The sequence below is a fragment of the Akebia trifoliata genome, chromosome 1 (assembly GCF_017979445.1).
Source record: "Akebia trifoliata isolate Shusen 1 chromosome 1, ASM1797944v1, whole genome shotgun sequence".
NCBI classification, from domain to species: domain Eukaryota; kingdom Viridiplantae; phylum Streptophyta; class Magnoliopsida; order Ranunculales; family Lardizabalaceae; genus Akebia; species Akebia trifoliata.
In genome coordinates this window covers 13,342,575-13,361,621 of record NC_141375.1, presented here as the reverse complement: position 1 = coordinate 13,361,621, position 19,047 = coordinate 13,342,575, and the positions used below count along the sequence as shown (strand labels likewise).

The 19,047-nt window shown below is 39.1% G+C and overlaps 1 protein-coding gene across 2 annotated transcripts in view; it reads right to left on the bottom strand.

Annotated features, from left to right (window-relative positions):
- Nucleotides 1-3,357: 3,357 nt before the first annotated feature.
- Nucleotides 3,358-19,047, bottom strand: part of LOC147410742 (protein FLX-like 4) — a 30,995-nt gene continuing 15,305 nt past the window's right edge. The window contains exons 2-4 of one of the 2 annotated variants that reach the window (XM_086439668.1): nt 4,373-4,941; nt 3,796-3,935; nt 3,358-3,719 (exon numbers count right to left, since the gene is read on the bottom strand). In XM_086439668.1, the coding sequence (XP_086295794.1) occupies nt 3,508-3,719; nt 3,796-3,935; nt 4,373-4,926 (906 nt within the window). In that variant the 5' untranslated portion in view covers nt 4,927-4,941 and the 3' untranslated portion in view covers nt 3,358-3,507. The remainder of the gene's footprint in view (nt 3,720-3,795; nt 3,936-4,372; nt 4,942-19,047) is intronic. The other variant, XM_086439676.1, reaches the window with a different exon arrangement.

Sequence of the window (19,047 nt, the reverse complement as noted above, 5' to 3'; positions counted from 1 at the left end):
CATTCTCAACTCTGTAATGGTAATTTCTTATTTGTTTTCAAAGAAATTTTTTATTTGTTTTCAAAGAAAAATGATATATATATATATATATATATATATATATATCTATTTTGTTAACTATTAAAGAGTTTGTGAATACCTGAAGGAATAATTTGTCATATCATCCTCAGTAATATACTAACCTGGGATGTACGGTAGGAACAACCAAACTCATACGTGGTATGGGATGCGTATGAGAGTGGAGTTACAATTGGAATCCGAGTTTATTCTTCTCTATTTTTACCAGTGAACTTGTAATGCAAAGGTGGTCATATACGAATGGGGTTGTATATTTGGGAATCACATGCACGCCTAATAGGTATAGATGAAGATGATTAGTCAATGATCACTAACAATTTATAGTAGTCGAACGTTCTGACACATAAAAAAGAAATTCATTGCTTACAGTCACGTTAAACGACCGACCTAAGTCGGATAAATGGTCCCGCAAGTGTGGTAAATAGCGACCAACTATAAAATCAGGAACTAATACTTTATTATGAAACATCATGTCTCGACTAGGAACGATCCAGTCATGAATCCCAACTCTCTAATTCCACTACTCCACCATTGTGTATTATGTATATGTTGTCTTATTTTGGAATATAAAATGAAATGCAGGTTTAATCTTTCCATTTGATTAATTCAATTTTTATAAAAAAAAATACTATTGAGTATTGTTGATTGATGTAATATGAGTTTTAAAAATGTTTAGTTGTTCATCCCTGACTATATGTACTAGTTAATCGTAGTTTATTTTGTAAAACTTTGCATATGTTAAAATAATTCAATATGTTTATTCGTTCATGTTAGGAGAGGTTATTAGCAGCAATTATTTTCTTTTCTACTGGGTAACAATTATTATTCACCTTTTCCTTCTTGTTTTTTTTTTTTTAACTTCAAAGCTTGCAGTTGGTGAGATGAGCGTAGAACCGACTAGCGATGATCATTTGGTGGGTCAGATAGACAATCAGAGTCAATTACTTAGTGTGTATTGGGGCTATATTCCCTAGTAACATCAGTTAGCCCAAGCTATATTATAGATTTTGGTAGAGCGTTAGGACTTTTGTTAGAATAAGAAATTTTTGTATAATCCTGTATTTTGTTTATCCTTCTACACTCTGATCTATCGTACATTATTAGATGTACATAGGTTTCCGCTAATATTAGATTTTATATGTATATATACAGGATGTAATGCATATTGTTTATTAGGTAAAACATGTATTTAGTGTATTAGAATGCTAACATAAACAAATGAAATTATGCCGAAATTTCAAGACACCACCTAGTACCTTGAGATTTGACATGGGACTTTGTTTTAGTGTTTCGAGGGCGCCACATGTTCCCTCTTCCACAGAGCCTTCAATGCCTAAGTTAACTCCTGAAAAATTTTAGTAGAGATTTTATAGTGAGAGTTGCATACCTTTTAGTATGAGGATCATCCACTATTTATAGGAAGGGGGGGAGGGTGTATTCCTCTCCACATTTCCTCTTTTACATCTTTGCAGATTGTGGCGTTCAAATCCTAAAAATCCAAGGATTAGAGTGTTTTCTACTCACGGAACTCTATTTCCTCGACCTCCATCAATATTCTGATCCAAGCATCTTCCTCAATGCTTAACCCTAGCGAGCGTTTTCCCTTTGGATCGGAACCTTGTTTCCCAACAAGTCTAGTCCTTGGGCAACACGTGTCGTTATCCTTTAGGTTGGGGAATTTATTCCTCCACAAAATGTATTTTGAATTTGAGATTTCAACGACTATCCTTTTCAAAGACTTTGGCCTAGTAAAAATTATTTTTTTAACCGAATCTAGACCAAGAATGTATTGGGCTGAGGTAACATTTGGACTAGTGCCAATTCACATAACCCATACGAGGGCTTTCTTTCGATCCATTTAACATTTTTCCGGAGCACACCCAAACCATGATCTGGTGACAACCAAAAAGAAATTCTTTTTTCTCACAGAAATCACATGAACCCGCGTGTATATTGAATGGCATCCCTAATTTACCAAATTACCCTAATTAGGTACAAAACTACCCTTCCTATGCTTACCCAGCACGCACTGAACTGAAGAGTCTGTGAGCAGAAAATCACTCCAACCAAAAATGGACAGCACAGCACAGTCCTTGTCTCCCAGAAATATATGGCAATACATCTTTACCATTACAACGGTAAAAATAGTTCGACGCCAAAACTTGGATTCCAAAAATACTCACCTTAACATATTTAAATTTAATATGATTAAGGTTATTTTGGTTATTAAAAAAAAAATCAGAAAAATGCATGTACCTTTAAAATCATAATCGAGTGAGTTTTCAAAATTACAAACATATCCTTTTTACTATGTAATTTTAAAATCACCCTTTAATTAAGATTTAAAATTACAAATAAACCTTTTAAATACATGTGTGTTTGCACATGCCACCTTCTAGTCTATTTAAAGATGGTAACAATTGAAAAAGAATCCAACCAAAAACTAAACAAACTAAAAGTGATAGAACTCAATCTACAATTAATGCAATCTCTCTTTTTTTCTTTTTTAAATCTCTCTTCTTTCCGACAAAAGTTTGAAGCGCCCATCGGCTTCAAAATTTCAGTAGAACCCTCTCTTTAGATTACATGTTGCGTCTCCAAGGAGTTATCTCAAATATTACCAAAGAAGTAGAGACGTGAAATAAACTCAAAAAACTGTGTCATGCTACAAGGAGGGTTCCTCCAAAATTTTGTAGCGGCCTGGCCACTTTCACTAGGTATCGCGAGATTAGTGGTCAATAATTAGTCTGTGTCACAACTCAGGTCATGGTATAAACAACACTCAACAGACTTTTAACCAACTTAGAAAGTCCACACCTTCACCATTTTAAAGTAGAAAATTTAGGGCCCAGATTGAACATTCAGAATCCGATAAGGATCTTAGTTGATAATTTATTGAATTGGTTTTTGGATCAACCATGTCCAAATGTAATTGGGATCCTATCTGAAAATGATAGAAAAAGTATAAAAATTATTGGTTAGATATATTACATATATCATCATCGTAGAGAGTGGGCTATATATATATAATGGTATATATCTATATTCTATAAATCAAATCAAATCAGATCTGATCTGAACCAATTGACATTTGGATTAGATTTGGATCCAAATAGTGAGATCTAAGAATCCAATTCAACAATTATCAGATTGATAATGGATCTGAACCAAATCCTATCAGATTGGTTTCAAATAAAAAATGATCCAATCTTAAACCCAATCCATTGATGGGATGGAACTACTGTTCACAAGCATAAACATGACACAAAGAATGAGATGTATCCACATCCAAACAACAGAGAATTATTCACTGAAATATATTCAATTTATGCTCACTCAAAACAGATGGATATCGTATACCTTGATTGGTTAGTTTTAAAAGAAATATTACTACCTATCACAACAGTTTGTTTATACTCACAACCGTCATTACGATCCTCCCCATCCACCACTACTACTGCCACCAACAGCAGCAGAGGAACCACTGTTGCTGCCATAAGGTTTCACTCCGTTTCCTGTGGCCCCACCAACCATCTGAACCCGAGACCTTCCATAACCGTCCATATAGATACCACCACCTTGGACAGGAGTCGGATATGATGATTCCGGGTTTCCATAGGCACTCACATACGGGTTTGCTGCTACATATAGTGTTGAGTTTGATGGAATTATGTAAATTAAGTAAATAAATTTAATGAAGAAAAAACAAAACATTACCACGAGCTCGCTTCTCTGCATTCAACACCTCAGCCCGTAGATTCTCCACTTCTCTCGCCATGGACATCAAGTTCTTCTCCATTGCACGCATTTGCTCCACTTGTTCTATGTTCAAACCCTTTTCGTACTCAAAAGAAGCCCTTTTACCCAAACAATAAACAAAAATTGTTTGATTAACTCATGAGGAAACAAATAAATGTCTTGGTAGTAAGGGTGTCAATGGCGTACTTAATTAACCAGAGCTGATTGTACAGTTTTGGGTCCCTTTTTATTAAACCAATTACAGTTTTGGAACCGAAGCAATTGAGAACAAAAATGGCTAGGACCGATAAAATCCAAGAATCAGAACAGTATAAAAAGAAATTTTTAATGGGTCGGATTCCATCGCTTTGGGTGGCAAAACTGAAACTGATAGGAATTACAACTGAGAAAAATTAATGGTTCTAGTTCTGGTTCCTACAGGAATCGACCCATTGACACCCCTACTCAAAAATATCAACATTATGGATTCCTTTATTGTCTATTACTCAGAATGCAGAGTAATAGAAAATAAACGATGGAAGATTTCTTCGCTTACCGTAACCTCTGGTGTTCTTGCCTCAAGCTGCTAAGCTCGGCGTGCAATTCAGGTAACTTTTTAACCTCAACATGGGCTTTCTGCAATTCCTGAGTGGCTTGTTGAATTTGCATAGTCAGCTCTTGTCTGGTCGTGATTAGGCTTTGCACCTCCTTATGTGCTTGTTGTACGTCTTTCTTGACACTCTCACCAGCCCTGATATCCACCTCCATTTTTGCAATCTTGTCCAACAACACCCTAATCTGAATATCGCTTTCTGCTTGGATGCTTCCTATATGTGTCTGTAGTCTCTGCAATTCCTGCTGAGCATTAACAAGCTCTTGCCGTAGGGCCACATGAGTGGTAGCCAACCTTTGATTTTCCCTTGTAAGTCGTTCCATCTCTGCCGCCTGAGCAGCTATCTTGTTCTCCAGTAGTTCTGGAGGAGGAAGTTGCTCGAAAGAGCGGTGTCCAGCAGCAGGGCCCAACCCGGGAAATGGACCATGCCGCATCATCCCAGGAGCTTGGATAGAACGTCCCTCAAAACTCGATGGTAAGTGTCCTCTTGCAGCCATTTATCTTATGATGACCTGACAATTGGAAGAAAAGGATTGTAATACAAGAATAAAGGAGACAAAATATTAGTAACTATCTAGGTATTAAACTTATTGGCACACTACATAAATATGTGCGAAAGAGCCAGCGTGTTTTGTCCTTGATAGAGATCATCCTCACCAAAAATCAGCCTATTCGAAACTACCAACCCTAGTTTACAAGTTGAAGAATTGTGGGCCGTCCACTTTTTTGTAAACCGGTTAGAAGATTCGGAATGGGCTGAGTTTTGGTGAGCATGATCTCCTCGCCATAGAGATCATCCTCACCAAAAATCAGCCCATTCTGAAACTTCTAACCCATATAGGACAAAATATGTTTGCCAAATAGTGGCTCTTGAACCTGCCACATACACATATCATAGAAAAAGCAAGTGACAAAGACCTAGATATCTAATTTGATGGTAATTGGGAAAGAAAAGCAATGATAAATATATTGACATAAATGACATTTAAGAAAGGGTTCTAACGAGTGTGAGACCATAGGGATAACCTGCGTTATAAAAAGAAAAAAGTTCCCAGTTACAATTGGTTTATATCACATATCAACTTTGAGTTTGTATTTGATTACTTTAGTAATAGATGAAGTAACTACTCATATTCAAGAGCATGTCTTGGTGTATGTTATTTGCAGATAATTTAGTATTAATTGATGGGACAAGATTAGAGATGGAGTCAACACAAAACTACTGATGAAGAGAGGTGTTTTGAGTCCTAGGACTTCAAAATAAGTAGAACCAAGACGGGGTATGTTAAGTATAAGTTTAGTACAAACACACAAGAAGAAGAATGTCTAGCATAAAATGATGGCCTAAGAATAACTTGAAGCGACCACTTTCGTTTATCTAGGGTCTATTTGTTGGGAGATTTTAGTCAAAGATCTCACTTTCCTTCCATGGACGGATCAAGAGGTCCAACTACCTAACAGTTCCCTTATTTATGGAGTTAGATCAATAAATTTGAGCAGGATTCATGGAAAGAATGGAAAGAAAAATAAAAAAAACGCAGATTACAGCTAGGAATTTAAAGGTTTACAGCTAGAAATTAAAGAAGAAGGAAAAAATACACATATACATGTATATAACATAAAACACAACTATGAGTCCCACTTGTGGGGTATAAACGTCCCCTCTAGCTACAGTTGGAGTGGGGTCCACATTACCCTACCCTTCCTTTTCTCCCCCTTCAAGTTTATTGTCTTTCCTCTCCCCCCTCGTTTTCATTAATATCACCTCTTGATTATCTTTCCTCTTTACTCCTTTATTATATATATATATTGAGAGAGAGAGAGAGAGAGAGAGAGAATTTTCTCCATTGACTCTTTTCTTTATTTTATCATCATCTCACGTACATGAAATCCTCACGCCAAATTTCTCCAACTTAAAAAAATGAGAGAATGCCTAGAAGATCTCTAAACCTATCAATCTCACTCCTATTTATACGGAGAGCTTACAAGTGCCCTCATCTTTAAAAAATAATAGATTTTCCTACATCTCTTCTCTAATTATGAAATGCTCCTTAATAACTCTAAGTTACAAAATGCCCTTGAATAAAAATGAAGGTGAAAAGAGTCAATTTATGAAGATTAAGAGAGCTCATGCCACTTTAACCTATAACAATAAAGCCTCCTTGGTGGTAAACCATCGGAGAACAGCTCAAGGGCTAGCACCAAAATGACAGAATCACTGAGCATGTTGAGTGGCACAAATGTCATCAATATAGCTGGTGTGGACAGAAATCAATGCTAAAAATCCACCAAGTATCACAAGTGTAACTTCAACGTCACGTTCAGCCCCCACAAGTGATGCTCAACTATTTCAACAAAACATAACCTATAAAGTATGACTAGCTAAAGTATCACAGCCTCCAGTTTGGTTCATACCGCCACTTCAGACTATGGAATCAATACGGCCGGCAAATACCATAACTAGTATGCATGCTCCACTTCTCAAACTTTTTTCTTAACAAAAACAACACTTGTGCTGTTTACAGAAATTCTTCAAACCTTCAAAATAAATCATTCTGAACTGAAATGTGTAATAACAACTGTCTAAATTTTGAATGGAATCTGAAATGATGTGAACTACGTATTTCCGATAAACTTGAGCATGAACAGAGCTGAAACCAACTGAAATGGGGCTGAAATGAAGCTTCAAATGCGTTGAAACTGAATCTGAGATGATTTCTAAAGCAAACAAAAACCCTCCTATGCCCATGCATGATTTAATAGAATTATTTTGTATTATTATTTACTCTTTCAACCATCAAAACCCCCCCTGCCTTGCGCTTCTTAATTCCATCTTGGCATTGATTTTTTTTGTTTTTTACCTCAACCTATAACTCCACTTGTCCGTCCTTCCTATCCAAATCTTCAATCACCTCCAGTAGATCCCTCTCTTCTGATCTATAATCACAAATTCCAATTTGCTCCATTCACTGACCTTTTCTTTGAGGGATTTAAGCTGGTTCCTGAAAATCATTCGAGCCCTCCCTACTACTTGGAAGGAAGCCGCCAATATCTCCACAGTTTTCCAAAAAAAATCTGGGCTTTCAACCAGATTTCTAAAAGTGAAATGGAATTGAGTTCTGACGTTTCCTTTACCTCCACAAATGTTGGATTGTGATCCGAAGAAGGCTTGGGGATAGCCACTTGTGTCAATAAATGGAAGTGTTCTTCCCAACATCTAGAGATAAGGATTCCATCCATCTTACTCATCACCATGACTCCTTGATTTTTTGGTCAGGTGAAACAACTACCTTGCAAGGAGAGGTCCATAAGGCTAGAATTCTTCAAATTTCTCCATGCTTTGTGTTCTTTTACTCCCTATTCTCGTATGTGAATTTAATGACATTAAAGTCAACTCCGATGAACCACCGGTACTCTATAGACCGCTCATCACAGAGCTCCTCCAGAAGCTGATCCATAAATCACCCCTTCAATGGAAAGTACATCCCTGAAAATACCCACGAAAAATTCTCTCACAAGCAACAACAAAAAATTGAAATAGAGAAAGCCCCTGTAAGTGTGTCCTCCACTTTAATGCACTTCTTATCCCACATCATCACTATGCCCCCTACTGACACTTGTCGTCAAATCACACAAACCCACTTCTGTTAAGCCCCCATTACTCTCTAATAGTGTTATCATTCATGATTTTCAACTTCGTTTCCTGCAAAACCACAAGTGTTGGTGTTTGGATTTTTATGAATGCTTTAATCACAACTTCCTTTCCTTTTTTCTGAGAGCCCTCACATGCCAAGATTGAACTTTCAAGTTCATTATACTACTGATTTCCTCCTTTTCCTGCTACATTTACCTAATATATCCTTTAGGTCTTTCACCTCCCTTTCCAGCCTGACTCTCCTCCATCTTTCCTATGAACCAGCACATACTTCCTTTCCTACTTTCAACTCCCCCAACTTCTTGTGTGCCCCCACTATTCTCCACTACTTCCTCTTCGTAGTTTACTCGACCTGTTTCACCTTGTTTGTTTCAACAATTAGTTAGCCCTCTCTATCATTATTATATTCTTCCTACTAAATGCCTATATTACCTCCATGCCCCACTCAGTAAGCATTGTCCCAAACACTGCAAATAGTTTCTCTTCACCATATTAAGTGTTCCCTTCTCCCACTAGGTATTCTTCTCTATAGCCTACTCTCCAAACCATCATGCTCTTCCTCCTACTATACACAATGATTGCTGTTTTAGGCTACTTGCCTCCCTGATATCTATATTCTTTTGTATCTCCTTCTTGAATAATACTTGGATAGTGAGGGGTCATCATAACATCCATTGCGTAAGGTATCTTCCTGACTGTATCTCATAGTTGAATCTAATATGTGCATCATCTCACTGGCTACAATCTTAATAGCCCTTCAAATCTTTTGGTAGAAAGATTGTATCCCACCTGATAAAAATAAGGAACTAACTCAACATTGACAGTACATCAGTGACATAGCTTTGGAAACTAATATTCGCATGACAATGAAAATTGGAAAGGAATCTAAAGTTGGGTGATCCAACTTATCGCGCCATTGAGGAAGAACCCACAAAGGGATGATGTATGAGATATCATTTATATTATGTTGGGGTGGGAAGGAACCTTCCGACAAGTGGTTGACAGCCCTTAATTGACAACCCATTGAGGTCTCTTGACCATGATTCCTTTGACAGTACAATGTTTCTGGTGATCAAACTAGGAAAACTCTCCGCAGCTTCCATCTTATTGATCCATTTAGACTCCCCAGAAAAAAAAAATTAACTCAAATCATCCCACCGATGTGTTAAAATTTCTAAATCAGGGTGATTGGAAAACTCGTGAAGACTTCGGCATCGACATTCAACCTCAGATACCTCAACAAAACGATCATGTGTGTGCATAGCTTAACGAGCTAATTGGACCAACCAGACCTTCCCACACTTCATTTGGAACCTCACTTGGCTTGACCAATAGGTAGACCCTTTTTACCGAGTGAGAGTGAGACCCAGACACCCAAAAATCAAATAAGTCTGATCAGAAACAGACCAGTCAGCAACACCTTTCGATGCCAACCCCTGCCACCAACAGTGTGCAAATGTAACTTAATTTGAATTTAGTGACCGTTTTGTCTCTCTATCAGTGCCACCAACAAATAGAGGCTACCACCAACGGATAGACGTTGCTCATCACTTAATATATATATATTAGAAGCATTTGGCTTCATTTGGGCTTGATCAAACCCGAAGAGTTTGAGCTCCCAAGCCTCCCACACACCTTGGAGCATTCTCTACAAGCACGAGAGCCTTACCTTAGTTGAACCTGCCTTCAACCTTTGCAAACCCTCTCATTTGATCCCACTTCAACAATCAACCCTTACCTTGCACACACCATTGGTACATTCTTGGAACAAGGAGCAAAAGGAGATGGAAGAAGTGAAAGTCAAGGACATGAAGAACTCAAGAGCTTGATTGGAAGATCCATGTATCGAGTGAGTCCTTGTCATTTTCTGTTTTTAGTTCAAAATCCTTCATCGGAGTTTCTTGATTTTCAACGATCAAATACCAAGCACTTGCTTGAATCTAGGACTAATGTCAAGTAAGTAAGGTTCTGAGTTTCCTAAGAATTGAAGATTAGAGAGAAAAAGTTATTCGATTGATTAGCCCTAATTAGGCTATATAAGTATTAACATAAGAGAAAGAAGTGAAAAGACTAAAATAACCCTACAGACTTATTTAACACTCCCCCTCAAGTTGGTGCGTGGATATCAACAATGCCCAACTTGGACAAGACATCTTCAAATGAGGTTTTACTAACACCTTTAGTAAGAACATCAGCAAGTTGTTGAGAGGTAGGGACAAAGGGAGTACAAATCTGTCCAGAAACTATTTTTTCTCTAATGAAATGACGATCAACTTCTATGTGCTTCGTTCTGTCATGCTGAACCGGATTTGCAGCTATGTTAATAGCTGATTTATTATCGCAATATAGTAAGAAGGGGACCGGCACAGGAAGACATAAATCAGCTAGTAAGATTTTGAGCCACAACAACTCGCATATTCCAAGTGCCATGGCTCTGTATTCTGACTCAGCACTTGACCGAGAAACCACATCCTGCTTCTTACTACGCCAAGTTACCAAGTTACCACCAACTTTAGTACAATACCCAGAAGTAGACCGTCTATCAGTCACTGAACCAGCATAATCTGCATCTGTCCATGCCTCAATGCGAAGATGACCATGATTGTTGAATAAAATACCTCGACCAGGACATCCCTTAAGGTATCTAAGAATACGATAAACAGCAGCAAGATGAGATGTTCGAGGCGAGTGCATAAACTGACTTACAACACTAACAGCATAGGCAATGTCAGGGCGAGTCATAGACAAGTAGATCAATTTTCCCACAAGACGCTGATATTGGCCAATATCGGACACACACTCCCCCTCAGAATCAGCCAACCTGTGATTCTGCTCAATAGGAGTATCAGCTGGACGAGATCCAAGCTGACCAGAGGCACTGAGTAAGTCAAGAACATACTTACGCTGAGAAATAAATATACCAGACCGGGACCGGGCAACCTCAATACCCAGAAAATAGCGAAGATGTCCAAGGTCCTTAATCTCAAATTGACGTCCTAAGTAAGTTTTGACCTCGGTAAGGCCATCGGCATCATCTCCAGTAAGAACAATATCATCCACATACACAATCAGAGCAACAGTTTTGCCTCGGGAGTGACGCAAGAACAAGGTGTGATCAGCAGAACTCTGATGGAAACCAAACTGATGCATGGCCTTAGTGAAGCGCTCAGACCAAGCACGAGGAGACTGCTTCAGACCATAAAGAGACCGGCGAAGACGACAAACATGTGCAGGAGAAGCAGAAGAAAGAAAACCAGGAGGTTGGACCATATAGACTTCTTCTTCAAGATCACCATTGAGAAAAGCATTCTTGACATCTAACTGAAAAAGAGGCCATCCTCGAATAGCAGCAACAGAAAGGAGAACGCGAATGGTGGTCATCTTGGCAACCGGAGCAAAAGTTTCCTGATAATCAATCCCATAAGTCTGAGCATAACCTTTGGCCACCAGACGGGCCTTATAACGAGCAATGGAACCATCCGAATTATGCTTAAGCGTGAATACCCAACGACAACCCACAGCTTTCCGTCCAGACGGAAGAGGCACAATTTCCCAAGTTTGAGTCTTTTCAAGAGCAGTCAACTCATCAATCATAGCTGCACGCCACTCAGGATGAGCAATAGCATCTGCAACAGTAGTAGGAAGAGAAACAGCGGAAACAGAAGCAAGAAAACTCCGATAGGAGGGTGATAGTGCAGAGTCAGATATATAATTTGAAATGGGATAAGTACAAGTGCGCTTACCCTTACGAGTGGCAATAGGACGATCATCACAGGGAACAGACGGAGGCGGAGCTGGAGGCGAGGAGGCGAGCTGGTCGGACATAGAAGTGATGGTAGTATCACGTGGACGTCGAGTGTAAACCTGCAATGAAGGAGAGGACGAACTGACGGGGGGTGGAGAGGGAGGAACAGGCATGGGAAGGGGAAATAAAGAAGGAAAATGATCATCAGGTGAATCTAGAGGAAACCACTCAGATTGAATGCCAACGGACCCATTATAGTAAGGAGTATGCTCAAAAAAAGAAACATCGCGAGAAATGAAACGTCGTCGAGAAGGAGGATGGTAACAACGGTAGCCTTTCTGGGTAGAGGAATAACCCAAAAAGATACATTTGACGGCCTTAGGGTCAAGTTTAGAACGATTTTGGTCAAGAATTTGAACAAAACAGACACACCCAAAAACACGCGGAGGAAGTGGAAACACGGGACGATCTGGAGAGAGCTTAGAAGGGGTGTGACAAACTGAAGAACACTGGAGGGGGTCCGATTAATAAGGTAAACAGCAGTAAGAACTGCATCAGCCCAATAGGATTGGGGCACGTTCATGCCAATCGAAATGGCACGGGCTAACTCTAGAATATGGCGATTTTTTCTTTCTGATCGGCCGTTCTGCTGAGGGGTCTTAACATTGGACATTTGATGCTCAATGCCAGACTCTAAACAAAGTTTCAAGACCTCACTATAAGTGTACTCAGTACCATGATCAGAACGGAAGGTCTTGATGGTACGACCAAATTGGGTTTGAACCATAGCAAGAAATTGCTTAAAGATCCCATAAACCTCACTCTTGTGTTTCATAAGATAAACCCAAGTGGTACGACTGTGATCATCAATGAACAAGACAAAATAGCGAAAACCAAGAGTGGATATGACGGGGGAAGGACCCCACACATCAGAATGAATTAAGTCAAACATAGCAGGTGTAGTAGGATTCATACTAATAGGATAAGAAGAACGCACATGTTTAGCTAATTGACAAGTTTCACAAGAAAAATCAAGCACATTGTTATTATTAAATAAATTAGGGAACATGTGTTTCAAATATCCAAAAGAAATATGACCTAAGCGTAAATGCCAACGCATTACAAGAGCCTTATTAGATTGACTACTAATACTACTAAGCTGAAGAGCAGAATGGGTGCTAGGGGAATCGGGAACATCCAGGAGATACAATCCATTCACTTCACGTCCAGTGCCAATCGTCCTCTTCGACTCCAGATCCTGAAAGACACAATGAGAAGAATAAAAGGTTACACTGCAGTTCAAATTTTTGGTAAGGCTACTAACGGATACCAGGTTAGTAGTAAGTTGAGGAACATGTAGTGTGTTAGTTAAGGATAAAGAGGATGTAACAGGTAAAAGACCTTGACCAGCTATGGAAGACAAAGAACCATCAGCCAGGCGAACCTTGCGATGACCAGAGCAAACACTATAGGTTTGAAATAGGGAGGACATACCGGTCATGTTATCTGAGGCACCAGAATCAATGATCCATGGTGAGGGAGTGGTGGAAACACTGTGTGCAGATGCAAAGGTACCTGAGTGAGCAAAGGTAGAAACCGGCTGAGATGAAGTCTCTATCTGATTGAAGAATTTTCTGAACTTGTCAAGCTCGGCTTGGGATAGAGATACCGAGTCTGATGAGGATGTAGTAACTGAAAGAGGTGTTGAATCAGTAGTCGACTGAGAAACTATATGAGCTGAAGATCGTTGAGACTGTTTACGTTGCTGATTAGGATGACCATGAAGTGCATAACATCGAGCCTTCACATGACCTAACTTTCCACAATGATCACACTTATGTCGTTGACGGGTAGGCATAGACCCACTGGGGGGTTGTGTAGAAGATAAGCGAGTAAACATAGCAGAATGATCCCCTGAAGAATGAGGTAGGACAGCTGCACGACGACTCTCATCCGCTAAGACATATGAATAAGCAGTCTGTAGCGACGGAAAAGGATCCATACCCAATAAATGAACTCGCGCATACTCAAATTCGTCCCGGAGACCCGCTAGAAACTGAAAAACCCGATTCTTATCCAGAATTGACGAATATAATGTCTCATCAAGGGGGTCCTTCCAAGCATAGGATGAGGAATAGAAAGTCAGCTCTTCCCACCGAGCACGTAGCTGTGAGATATAAGTGGTAACTGAAGAGTCTCCTTGGGAAAGACGAGAAATCTCACGCTCCAAATTGAAGATTCTGACATTATTCTGACGTTGTGAGTAAATACTCTTTGCGGAATCCCATATCTGTTTTGCTGTAGAGGAAAACATAAAACCAGCCGCAATGTGTGGTTGCATAGAAGTAACCAACCAAGAACGGACCATAGAATCATTAGCAAACCAATGGGAGTAAGAACTGTCAGTCTGTGCAGGTTGTTTGTCTGTCCCAGTGAGGTAGCCGATTTTTCCTTTTCCACCAATGAACATTTCAACTGATCTTGCCCAAAGGAGATAATTAGGACCATCTAATTTTACGGTAGTGATCTGAATACCTGGAAAATCAGTTGAGTTAGAGGGAAGACCACTCGATCCATTACTATTACCAGTGATTGAGGAAGAAGACATCTCGGAAGCCATCAAAGACTAGATGTGCTTTAATTTGAAAAAGAAACTGATCGCAGCACCCTAAAGGTGGCAATACACGATCGTAAGAGGCGTGGAAGATGATTAAACACTGTTGTATGTGACCCAAACAACCATCAAATCAATGGTAGGACACCAATGAGTGGTTCTGCCGTTGTCGTAGGCCTCAACTAGGGGTCCAGGTGCTGTTATGTGCCCCAGAACTTCCCAAACAGCAACCTGCTGTTGATGTACCCCACTAACGATGGCCTGACAGCCACAAACAACTAGCAACTGTCGTTGCTGCAGCCTCCTAAACAGCACCTGCTGTTGCCGCAGCCAAAGAACCAATCAACTGTTGTTGCTGCAATCCAATAAACAGCATCTGGAGTGATCGCAGCCTCCCGAGAATAAATCTGCAATGATCGCAGCCTCCAAAATAAGGTCTGCTGTGATCGTAAACCACAAACTGCACCTCTGCAGTGATTGTAGGTGTTTGCAGCCTCCAACACAGGGTCTGCTGTGATCGTAAGACCCAACTGCACCTCTGCAGTTGCTGTGGAAGTCAAACAGCACTGCTGCTGATGTCGTGGAAGTCAAACAGCACTTCTACTGCTGTCGTGGAAGTCAAACAGCACAGCACTTCTGCTGCTGTCGTGAATGACAAACAAACGCTATACTATCATGCTGTTGTTATTGTTAACTCCAAACAACAACCTTGCTGATAGAACAGCCTGATCACAGGCTTCAAACAGATCTAGAACCCCTATCGCATGATGCGATTAGGTGTAGAGTGGAGGAGAACCCCCGTAGGGGTGATGGGGATTGAAGACGAGAAGTGTGGAGGTGATTTAAGAAAGAGGAAGATGATGAAGGTGTAGCAGACGAAGCAGTAGTTGAAATCGAGAGAGCCTTGCTCTGATACCAAATTGAAGATTAGAGAGAAAAAGTTATTAGATTGATTAGCCCTAATTAGGCTATATAAGTATTACATAAGAGAAAGAAGTGAAAAGACTAAAATAACCCTACAGACTTATTTAACACTAAGAATAAAACTCAGATTTTTTAGGGAGAAGTTCTCTCTCTCAAATTTGAGGGTTTTGAGATTTAGCCTATGGAAAAATCTTATGTACAGCTAGAGGTGAACTGTAAACCTCATTGATTAGTGCAACACCAAGACCTTTGCTAAGGTGCTCTTGGGAGTGGATGTAGGCAAGTTGCCTCCACTATAAATCTTGTGTCTCATCTTTTGATTTATGCTTTTACTTCAAATTGCACTTGAATGTTATGAATGCCTTGAATGTCATACTTTAAATTCCATATTCTAAGTGTAATACATTGCTTAGCTCAACTATGGGACCTTGATTGAATCGGGGTTAGTGAATAGCTTTAGGTGAGTAGAACATCACATTTGTCCCACCTAGAGAACTTAGGATTTAAGAGAAAAAATTTAACTGTCCTATTCACCCACCTCTAGGATTAGACATGGTACAAAGTTCGCAATTTGACCTTCGTTGCCAACTAGGTTGATCCAAACCTTAATTAAAGCTTATATGGTTGGAAATACCGGTTCCCATAATATTGTGTTGATTGAAGCCTGGCCAACCTTCTGTGCCACCTCTAGCTAGACCTAACTTGTTAATACCACGATAGAGCTTATTTTCCTGACCCTTGTTTCCTCAACCTCAAAAGGTCTAACTTTGACCCTTAAACAAGTGATTGCTCCTTATTCCCCTAAAGAGTGTGATCTCGAGATCCATTAATGGGGGCATCCTTATTCCCCCAAAGAGTGTGATCTCGAGATCCATTAATCGGGGCATCAAAGATTGAAGGGTAGATTTTATTTTTATTTAATTTTTTGTTTTAGGACTTTATTTTTATGTTTTTTGGGCTTTTGCATATTTTATTGGCCCACGGTCTTAGTATAATGTTTAGGGGTAATTTGGTAAATTTATTTTGTTTTCTATTTAAGTTTATTAGGGTAGAAAATTTATGAGAGATAAAGTTACGAAATTAAGTTATCTATTTGGTATTTTAGTTTGATTAGGATTCTCAGGTTTATTTTCTTTATATATAGATTGTATTAGGAATTTTTTTAGCAAAGAACAATGATGAATAAAAAATAGAGTTTGATCTTTGATCTTCCGAACAATGGGTGTAGTGTGAAGCCATTTTGCAGTGAGTCTAAGATAACATTATTTTTTCTTTATGATTTCTCTATTTCTTTTTTAAGCATTTGTTTTCTTGATTTTCTTTTAGTTCCTTGTTCTTGGTTTTCTTGAATTCTTGATTCTTGAAAACCTTTCCTACAACCTTTAACATTTTTCTCAATCCTTAATCCTTTATCCGTTTCCTTTAACCATTATCTAACCCCCAACAAAAATATCATAATTTACAAAACTTTGTATTTTATATCTCAATAGCCAATTGGGATTTTGGAAATCATTCTCCTATTGTTGCCCAAATCCTTAACCCAATTCTAAATCCCAAACCAATTTTCCTAAACCCCTATTTTTTTTCTCACCTTCTTCCCTCACCGTCCTGCACAAAATTTGGTATAAGAGTTTAAGTTCAAGCCGTAAAAAAAATAAAAAAATTAGCAGATCGCGTTAAAGGGGGATGGACTTAACAGAGATGTTTTTAGAAGAGCTAAAAATATTTTTTCAGAATTACATTAAATACGCAACTGTCAAGAATATTTCCACATTATTCGTGATCGTATTATAAAGGAAAGCAAAGAACATAGGCAATTACGTGATCCGTGGGATGAAGAGCTCAGGCAACAAAACTTGTACTCCAAGTCCAATCATTTTGGACATTATAAATCGGAGTACTCGAACTGGGAGAATGAGGCAAATGTCATTAAAATCTATACGCCTAAACTCAAGTAAAGTAATGAAGAAATCTATGAGTTTGATTTAAGCGATAGTAAGATTGACGAGTGTGAGGCATTATTATTAGTTCTTGAAGAAGAATCTAAGCCTAAAGAATCTAAACAATTGATACAGGAAATTGTGGAGCCACTACATCCTTTGTTTTTATTGAATAACTCTATTTTATTTTTAAAAAAATTAAGTCTTTTGTCCTTTTTAGTCTTTTCCACTTATTAGACTATATAATCCTTTTAAAGCCTAATTAGATATGAGTAATTAATCACTTTTTTGAGTTCTCTCAATTCAATTTAATATTAGAACCTACCTCCATCACCCCCCCCCTCCTTGCTACAAACCCTATCGTCCCCCTCCTCTCTTAAATCCATCTTCAACACCTCTCGTCTTAGATTAAAACATCACCCCTATGAGGGTTTTTTGCTTCATATGCTAATCGTACCATGCGATAAGGTCATTAGAACATCTTGAAGCCCTATGACAACAACAAAGGTGCTATTTTTTTTGTTTTTTGATGGCTTTTAGGCCAAACGATGGCCCTTAGACCATCCATAGAGACCTGCGGCAACAACTCCTTGGTTGTTTGCTAAAAAGGCAAGTGTTGTTTGGGGGTCTCGATCACAGCAGTGGTGTTGTTTGGGGGTATTTATCACAGCTAGGTGTTGTTTCGGGGTTGTGCTCACAGTAGGGTGCTGTTTTGAGGCTGTGCTTACAGTAGTGTTGCTGTTTGAAGGTTGCAACAACAGCAAGTTGTTGTTTGAAGCTTACAACAGCAACAGAATTGCTCCTACGTGCCCTAGGATTACGTTAATGACTTCTCTGGTCACCTATAGCTGTGTTTGATCACCTTCCACACCTCTTACGATCATGTATTGCCACCTTTAGAGTGTTGCGATCAGTTTCTCCTTGCGAGTCGTCCCCTCTTCTTATTTGAAGTCTCTTCAAACCAAAGCACATCGACTCTAATGGCCTCTAAAACGGCCTCTTCCTCGATCACCGGTAATAGTGATGGATCGGGCGGTCTTCTCATTCAACCGATTTTCCAAGCATCCAAATTACCACATTGAAATTAGATGGTCCTAATTATCTTTTTTGGGCACGATCGGTTGAAATGTTTATTGGTGGAAAAATGAAGATTGGTTATCTCACAGGGACAGACAAACAACCTACACCGACTGACACTACTTACCCCCAATGATTTGCTAATGACTCTATGGTCCGTTCTTAGCTAGTTATATCTATGCAACCACACATTGCTGTTGATTTTATGTTCTCCAAGACCGTAAAACAGATATGGGATACTCGTAACGTCAAAACAATGTCCGGATCTTTAACTTAAAACGTGAGATTTCCTGCCTTTCACAAAATGACTCTTCAGTCACCACCTATATATTACAGCTACGTGCTCGATGGGAATAGTCGACCTTCTATTCCTCGTCTTTGATAAGGCATTATATGTGTTGATTTTAGATAAGAATCGAATTTTTCGATTTTTAGCCAATCTCCGAGATGAGTTTGAGTATGCGAGAATTCATTTATTGGGTATGGATCATTTTTCGTCCCTACAGACTACGTATTCTTATGTCTTACCTAATAAGAGTCATTACACAGCTATCCTGCCTCACTCTTTAGGAGACCATTCTACTATGTTTACTCACACACCTTCTCCACAACCTCCCAATGTATCTCTGCCTACACGTCAACGACATAAGTGTAATCATTGTG